This window comes from Vespa mandarinia, chromosome 1 (assembly GCF_050613455.1).
Source record: "Vespa mandarinia isolate Hongniang chromosome 1, ASM5061345v1, whole genome shotgun sequence".
Taxonomy (NCBI): domain Eukaryota; kingdom Metazoa; phylum Arthropoda; class Insecta; order Hymenoptera; family Vespidae; genus Vespa; species Vespa mandarinia.
This window is the reverse complement of record NC_140810.1, coordinates 15,784,315-15,793,675: the sequence shown is the minus strand read 5'-3', so window position 1 is coordinate 15,793,675 and position 9,361 is coordinate 15,784,315. Positions and strand designations below refer to the sequence as shown.

The 9,361-nt window shown below is 33.1% G+C and overlaps 1 protein-coding gene across 1 annotated transcript; it reads right to left on the bottom strand.

Annotated features, from left to right (window-relative positions):
• Positions 1-410: 410 nt before the first annotated feature.
• On the bottom strand, positions 411-9,123 carry Sans (SAM_USH1G_HARP domain-containing protein Sans). Its single transcript, XM_035871088.2, has 7 exons — positions 8,887-9,123; positions 5,600-5,743; positions 2,993-3,265; positions 2,639-2,912; positions 2,214-2,531; positions 1,358-1,559; positions 411-996 (listed from the first exon to the last, which is right to left on the bottom strand). The coding sequence occupies exons 1-7, from the start codon at positions 8,910-8,912 to the stop codon at positions 749-751; spliced, it is 1,485 nt and encodes a 494-aa protein (XP_035726981.1). The 5' UTR covers positions 8,913-9,123; the 3' UTR covers positions 411-748.
• Between the last annotated feature and the right edge of the window lie 238 nt (positions 9,124-9,361).

Here is a 9,361-nt window from a genome sequence, read left to right as displayed (position 1 = left end):
AGCTTGTATATTTTTGCGTCTCTCGTTTGTAAGATAATGATTTACAAATAAAACGCGAGGAAAATGTAAGTACATGAACCGACAATCTTTATTCTTATATACATACATACATCAGACACAGACATACACAAACGCACACATACACTTTCACGAACGTCATTGATTAAACAAATATTCGTTCATTATACACGATCCGTCTGCGAATGAAGTCATTTTTATTGTGCGTATATATATATATATATATATATATATATATATATATATATGTTGTTATATATTTACAATTCTTTTCTTTTTTTTTAAACTTTGACATGTGTTATTTTTTACTTTCTTTTATAATGGAACAGGTTTCAAAGTCCTTTATGAAACAACGAAATATCATTTTTTTCTTATACATATATTGTAATATTTAAATGGATAAATATGTTCTTTATGTACATAAGGTATGGCCATGATATATATATAAATATATATATACATATATATATAAATATATATATATATATGTATATTTATATATACAATAATATTATAGTTCATAGATTATAAGGAAACCGTGAAATTCGATTTTTCACTGGCTCCATTTAAGGCACATCTCGATTAAATGTTCATATTCGTTCATCTTCATTGCTTGCTTTCATATTTGGCAATTTACATGGGTAATCGATCAAAGAACGAAAAGACATTATTTTCTTTCAATGAAGAATACGAGTATAAGATTAAATTCTTCACAAACAAGTATGATTCTTCACAATATGCTATCCTTGATGACATTCTCTGATGCGTCAAATGCCTTTTTCCGGTTAGCTATAGCATTAGTAAGCTTTCTCCTAGGTCCAAGCGGAAGTTTGAGGGCTGCGATGTCTGCTTCGGTGAGTAACATCAACGCTTCTAAATCGATTTGTTCGGCTTCTAGAATCGTGTGTATTGACGAGAGATTATTAGCAACTAAAAATCTTTGCAAGGGTGTCCATTCCTCGTCCGTTTCGTCTTCCTCTATTAAAAAAAAAAAAATATATATATATATATATTTTTTTTTTATATTATATATAATATAATGATTATATATATATATAATTATTATATCATATATATAGATGTATAGAACAAAATTGTATGTTTGATGAGAAACGATCGACTTAATTATTATTTTAATAATTTTGCAAAAACAATACATTTATCATCAATCGTTAATTTTTAATATTTTTCATTTCAACACGGAAGAATATTATCTTTCGTTTTAAAAATACATATTTGATTTATGTTTTTTATTTGTCGGAATTTTCATATCTTTACAATACAAACGAACGAAAAGTTATTATAATTTATTATACAGAAATTTTAAATAGGGGCTTACCCGAAAGCAAATCGTCATCCCACATACTTTGCCTACGTGCTAAACTACCCGCACTTCCTATACTAATCTCCTCGTTTTGACCATTTGCACTAATTCTGTGACCGTTTGTAGATCCATTTATCGAACCATTCACGCACGTATTACCATTTTGCAGATGAATGTCCGTTTGCGTGACCGGCAAATTGTCGAGCGTTGCTGTCATCTGGAAAAATGAAACACAATAAGGAATATCATGAACTACGAGTAACATCTGAAGAGTTGGCGTTGTTTCACGGTTTGATTATGTCAGTTTGAAATAGATTAGTCTGTTAATTTATTAGAATTCGAGATTTCATTGTTTCATTGTTAAGTTGCATTACGTTTAAACGATATAGAAAGAAAACATATTTAACTTTCAACTGTTTATTATTAACTTGTTATTAACTTAACAATAAATACCATCCTCCCCCCCACCTAAGGAAACTATAACAATGTCTAAGGTGGTGAATTATTGTCATGAACAGCAACGAAGCAGAACATTTACGTTTAACAGCGTGAAGATCGTTACTACACCCTGTATAAGTCTTCGTGACGCTAGAGTAATCACGAAAATGGAACGTAAACGTGTCTTCCGTAGTATATTGGCATAGAAACGATCGAATTTGTAGTTGACCTTGAATTGATATCTCTGAACGTGTCTCATGGATTTAACACATTCGTCATGTATATACATTTGAAATGTTATCGTAAAAAGTATTTCATTTGAAAACAAAGTAAAAGATTATAAGCATGTATATATATACACATTACGAATAATATATGAATAATAAAATTTTCATGGAGCGTGACTTTCAGATCACCCTAAAGCACAGCTTACCGGTCTTCTGAATGCTACCGATCCAAAACCAGGTCGATCGAAGATACTGCCTTGTTCTCGGAGCAATCCGGTATCTCTGACCGTCTTATTATATCGTTCTTCATCTTGTCCCTCCTCTTCTTCATCCTCGTCACACGAACGGTCACCTAAAAGATCCGGTGTACTCTGTGCCTTACTTAGAGTACCCCAAACATCTGCGATCTTTCCTCTTCGTCCGATCTGCTGAGCCTGAGATTCATAAGTTCCCACGTACATCACTTCGGAATCCCTTCGGAGACCAGTCAGACTACGTACAGATTTTCTACCGTCTACTTCGATCTATAAAGAAGAAAAAAAAAAAAAAAAAAACCAAATTAAAAGTATCCGCGATTAAAACGTTTTATATTCTATTAAAAGTCTTTTATCTTATCGTAAGAAAAACACACTTCAACTATCTTGAAATCATCGACAGCTTTCTTTGCCAAAGCCTTTCTGCAAACTGCACTACCATGTTTTTTCGTAGTAGTACCAACGATATCGCTAAACGTTGGAGATGGTTTGATTCGACCTTTGAAAGTCATTATCGTAGGCCTAAGAGCTAGATTATTAGTCTCGTGTAGAGTGTCCAAATCGGATTTTGATCGATCCTTCATCAATTTCTTTTGTACCTTTTCTGCTTTTACCTCGGCCATCTTTTGTTTCTTCATATATTCCTTCAACCTTGTAGAAATGAATGGTCAGAGATTGCTAAGTATATATACATATACATATACGTAGTTGAACATAAATAAAACAATCACCTTTTGTCAGCATCCTTCTCGGCCTTTTCCCTTAAGAGTCGACTCTTTTTCCGATTGTTCAGTTCCTGATCGGATTGAGCTAAATCCAAGAATTGTAATATCCTTTCTCTGCCATTGATCGCAGCTAACTCTCTTGCAGAATGTCTGTCTATGTCGAGTGACCAGATGTTACAACCAAATTTGACGAGAAACTTGACGCAATATTCATGACCCCTTGCTGACGCTAGGTGAAGGGCTGTATTACCGAAATAATCACTCTTGTCCGGGTCACCCCTGCCGATAGAAAAGTTTCTGCTAAACTCAACAATGAGAAGTCCCCCTTCGTATTTCCCGTCACGCGAAGTAGACACGTGAAGTGGAACCGAAATAGTTTGCATACGAATTTACGGATGTATATATGTTAAGGTATTAGTTATAAAGTATAATATTAAAGAAAAATCATAAAATGAAACATAAAAACGATGATATTATACATCGAATTCTATACGATCGACTCGATTTCGCGATAATTACGCGCACATGAGAATCCGAGACAGTTCGGTCGGCCGGTGGTCGGACTTCGAAATACCGGTTTTGTGTGTGAGGCACGCGTGCAAATCGAGTCAGTTCTCGAAGGTACCTTTGAGTTTCTGCTTTCGAATCGCGAGTAATCTTTTGGTAATTTTTAAAAGCTTTTTATTTCAGACATCACGCGATAGTTCTATTGTTTCATTTTTACGATGGTAATTCGTGTAGAAAAAAAAAAAACGAAAAAAAAATTCAAAACAAAAAAAAGGACAAAAAAATTAAATCATTATATTCACCAAAAAGAACATAAACAGATCCGTTCGTATATAGTTACGCTTGTAATGTGACTATAAAAATTCTTCTTACAAAGTAAAGATCTTATTCATCGATTATCAAGAAAAAAATCTGAATTGGATTACTCCATTCGTAATTCAATACGAATTTTAATTATTCTCCATGTTTGGAGGACAGAAATTTTTACGGTTCGCGCTCCGACTCGTTCCGTTCCGTTCCGTTCCACTCGCGTTTTGTTTCGTGCACGCTCGATTGTTTTTCGTTACCGTCCGGCCAGCCGCAATTTCCGCTGCTAGTCTCTCTCGACAGAGATAGAAGATTATATACAATGGCATTTCCGTTCTTTCGAGCACATCTGTCACCGAATTCGTTCATTCGTTCGCTCGTCCGTTCGTTCGTTCGTTTGAATAGAAAAAAGGCGGGCAAGAATTTTTGAAATTCGCGCGTATGCTCATCCTCCCTGTTTCCGCCATCTTCGTCGAGGCAAAACGACCTCGAGCCGAATTCGCGTACACGCGGTCGTTCAAGGTCGAACGTCAAGCGAACGAACTACTCAGACGCACCTTCTCGAAGTTCTAAAGTATCTTCTTCGAATGCTAACACATCCTTTCAACTACTTGATTCCGTTAGAAGGGAATGGCTTCTCCCACTCTTACAAAAACACAAGGAGACATTACCAATGTCATTGATGTTCAATAAATCCACTATTTTTTCTTTTATGTATATATACACCTACATATATATTTTTATCATTTTTATTACAATATTAGACGATACGTAAAAAAGAATGTATAATCATGACGATGCAAAAGTTAAGTAGATACTTGCTTAATAGTAAATAAGATATAACAATTTAAGTGGATAATCTATACGTGATAGTTTATATTTTACGAAGAAAAATTTTCAACTTTTTCTTTTTTTTTTTTTCCCCTTCAGACATCGATATTCAAATTGGTGTTCGACAAGAAAACTGTAAAGAAAGAAAGAAGCCATTCCTCTCCTATCGAGTATCATACTTCACCTGTACAAAACCGATTCGAATTTGTTAGTTACGTACTTATTTGATATCTCAGATAAGAACGGAATAAGTTGAAAATAATGATGGTAAATAAAGGAATTTTTTTTTCTGCAAGAACGCTTACGAAATTTTCAAGATTAAGAAGATATTCGTTAATCGATGAAAGTGATTAATCATACCTGCGATCATTAGGCGTGAAATATAGACGTAAAGTTGAGATAGTTAAACTGCTTTATGAGTGGCTAGTTACATACATACGTGAAAAGTAAATGTTATCGCACATTCTACGTAACCGTTAATATTGTATTTAATTCTATAGAGTAGAGTTAGTGCGTTAGTGAAAGTTAGCCGACGGTTGCGTCGTGTGCGCGCCTTTATATACTGACTTTTCAACTTATTTTCAATCCACTCCTCCTTTTTCAGTACTTTAAACTATGCGGAACACAAACGTCGACTTCATTCAGAATAATTTTTCTAGAAACTAAATAATATATTACGGACAAAGAGGAAACGTTTAGAATAGTTGTCGAATAAGTATATCTCCAACGTTTAAAAATTATTTTATAATGTACTTTCTCTGGAAAAAGAAAAAAAAAATGAAAAGAAAAGAAAATGAAAAATAAGAAAAGAAAGTAAAGGGACAGACAGATTAAAGATGAAGGTAAAGCGCAGGGAGAAAATCCCTTTTCATTTTCGGTAAAATAAGAACCCTCAAACATAAAGGAATAACTCGTCTCCTTGAAGAAGATTTTCTTTCTGCAAGGCTTCGAGGCAGTGAACAAGCATACCCTCTGGCGACGAGCAGTCTCAGGGCATCTATGTGACCTTCGAAGGCTGCCCATAACGTTGGGGTCATTCCACCTTCGTCTCGCATGTTGCAGTCCTTCTTCGTTGCTTCCTTCAAAATTTCCAACGCGCCGTCTCGTGCGGCCCTTTCAACAGAAAAACGCGAACAATTACTTTCAAAAATAAACAAAAATAAAATATCGTACATTAATAACGTTTCAAAACGTTTGATCCGCCATTTTGTTTTCAAACGCATATCTTCCACCATCTTGTTATCTTTAAAGGGTTATAACTTTTTGCAAAAAAAAAAAAAAAAAATATTCATAAATTGTAATCTTAATATTTATTCGAGCTTATATATTCTAGAAGTGTAGATATGAAATAAAATCCTAGCGTTCATAAATGCACGACAATGGGAGTTAACTAGCGTGCAATAAAGTTTCTTTCGCGCATTCTAATTCTTCGATTATTATTTTACGAAATAACAGGCTCCGTTGCTGTCATCGAGAAGGTGTCGAGTACCTTTCGCTAGACTTACGCCTTCTCGTCTCGACACCCAATTACGTTTAATCTCTCGCGCCGGCTCTGATAATCTCTCTTTTAATTATGGATTAACTCGCTCGGCTCTCATTCTAACTCGTTGTCGAACACGCGCCAATGATTTTCTCCCTCGTTCTCTCACTTTTCCATTAAGCTTTCTCCGTCCATATATTTATATATATATATATATATATATATATATATATATATATAATAATTTTTTTTTATAAATCAATATAGTATTACAAAATAGTATTATAAAAAAATTGTTATAAAATCAAATGTTAATCATCATTGACTTATATATCTGCACATGTATCATGCAGAGGAAATTGATCTTATCATAATACGAAAATGGAACTAGGGCAAAACTGTATCACGAAAAAGGACAAAGGAAGTGACACGAGCTCGTACAAGATTATATGCAAAGTTTTAATGAATTTAACGTTAGGAGATTTATTTTCAGATATATGCACGTTTACCTATATATCATTCTCGTTGAGAATTTATTCTGACATTTTCGTGTCTATTCATCTACTTTCCTTTTTTTCATTCGTGTTCGTGTCGATCTAGATCAATTGGTAACAAAAAGTAATTAATTAAGTGAATAATAAGAATCGTAGGAAATTTCATTGGGTCATTGAATTACGTCGAATTCGTTTGAGATAAGAGAGGAATTTCTTGAGGTTGTTATTCTTATAGTATATGGCTAACTATATGTAATAAATATATGTATATAATGTACTGTGTAGGATTCCTTTTTTAATTTACCAGAGAAACAAGAATTTATTCGGTTTGACTACAAAGTATATATATATATATATATATATATATAGAGGTAAGCTATGAGTTCTAGTGCATTGCACAGCCATTGCAAATGGCCCTAAGAACGCGAGCTGAGAGAGCTCGAAAGAATTTGCTAGGGCGGCACAACATGCTCTAGAGTTTCCGATATCGAATCGTAAGGCGACTAATAAGAAACCAGCCGGAGCGGTTTCAGACCCGGTAACAAAAGAACAACGAAATATATTATTCCATTAAAGCACTACGATGATATCGAACGTCAACGATACGGCTCGTTTAACGACGAATAATAACTCTGATGGATACCATATTTATCATCTTTAAGACATCTAAAAAAAAAAGAAAAGAAAGAAAAAATAATATAATCTTGATCTTATTTGTCCTGGTCGATTTAATTCAACAGAAAATACCATTCAAGGAGATAAATTTGGTTGTTTCTTAATTATGGAAAGATGAAATCAAATACGTCAAAATCGTTTCCTTTCGAAATTGTCTCCTATTAATTAAATAATATATATATATATATATATATTATTTAATTATTATAATATTATTTATTATATGTATAAATAATATTAATACAAATAAATATGATATAATATATATATATATATAAATAATTTAAATATAAATCAACATAAATAAATTTATTATATTATGTTATAAATAAATAATATAATAATATTATTATATTATACCTCTGATATTAATAATAATATGACTATTAATATTTAATTACTAATAATATATATTATACTTTATATACATATATTATATATTTATATATAAGAAAAATGATAGTGAAATCAATTGAATGCTTTTTTATATGGAATTCTTAAAGAATAGAAAATCGAAATATTTTTTTTTTTTTATATCTCACACGTGCGATCGAACAAGCAAGCACGTACTCTCTCGAAGGTGTTGGTAGACGCACGATAAATCTACGCGTTGAATGAAACAAAAGCAACTATCTCCTCCCCTTGTGCATAAATTCTGCGTGCGCGTGCTCGATACACGGGCAGCAATAAAGTAGAGTCTCTCTGTTTTAGTATCATTACATGCTTCTAGGTAACTAGGTACACGAATATTTTTCTTATATTTTTATTTCCTTTAAAACTGTATCCTTGATCATACTTTGTGAATTTCAGTGTCACTGATTCACAAATGGGATATTATAAATTTTATCTCGTTAATTCGAACTTATTATCTTTTTACTCACTCGGTAGTTCCTTTGTATTCTTTTATATTATATGTGAAAAACATTTGCCAATTAGAAATATAAAATAATATATATTGTGTTTATTTTTGTTTTATTTAGAAATATATATATAGAAAGATAATTCTTTTATATCTTTCGTTAAGCGCATCGTCAAATTTGAAAATACGTATGGTTATGGGCGTTTGAAAATTGGCGGGAAAAATAAAATTCACCTCGTTAACTCGAGGTTACTAAAAAAAAAAAAAAAAATAAAAATACACAAAAAGAGTTCGCGAAGAGCAACAATATAATGATCGATAATAATGATTTGCGAGAGAAACGCAATAATTTCTCAAGCATAACACCAACGCGGCAAAAGAATATATTTCTCGGAAATCGATCCGAAACCATAAAACTTCCCTTCTTTTCTTTTCTTCTTCTTTCTTTCTTTTCTTTTTCTCTTTTTTTTTTTTGTTGCTTTCGCTCAATCTTTCTATCTACTCTTTTTGCGTTCGATTCTTTCCCTTTTTTCTTTCTTTTTTTTTTTTATTTTTTTTTTGTTTTTTGTCCTTCTAAAAAAACTACAAGAATAAATAGAATATGACGGGATTATAATGATTGTAGATTTTCAGCTATGCTTGTCCGTAGTCTCGAGACGGCTACGCGAGAATGCATCGGAGAAAATAAGAAGAGATAAACCCTTGTAGGTAAGGCATAAAGCCAGTTCCTTGCAAAAGGAAAACTCACTTGTGAAATCTCTCGGAAGATGTCATATTTCCTTCAGATGATTTTTCCAAATGATTTTCAAGATGGTCTATCGATATCAATAAGCCATTCCCTGTTGAGGATGTTTGTTGTCTTGTAAAATATTCGTAAATTCTTCGATTAGTAGAAGAAAATAAAGGGAAATAAAATAAAAGAAGGATCGGTGGCCTTCGGCCACAAAGCCGAAGTTCAACACACGTCGAGTATGGCGTCCGCCGATAGACTGCTTTAAACGGACGAACCTACCTAACCCATCGGCTTAGAGGATCGGCTTCTACCCCCGCTAAATCCCACCCCCCCCCACCGCCTTCCTATGCTATTGCTATCTTACTTCAGACCGTTAATTTGATAACTCCTTTCTCGCTCCTTCATTATTCCCGCGTCTTTCTCTCTCTCTCTCTCTCTCTCTCTCTCTCTCTCTCTCTCTCTCTCTCTCTCTCTCTCTCTCTCTCTCTCT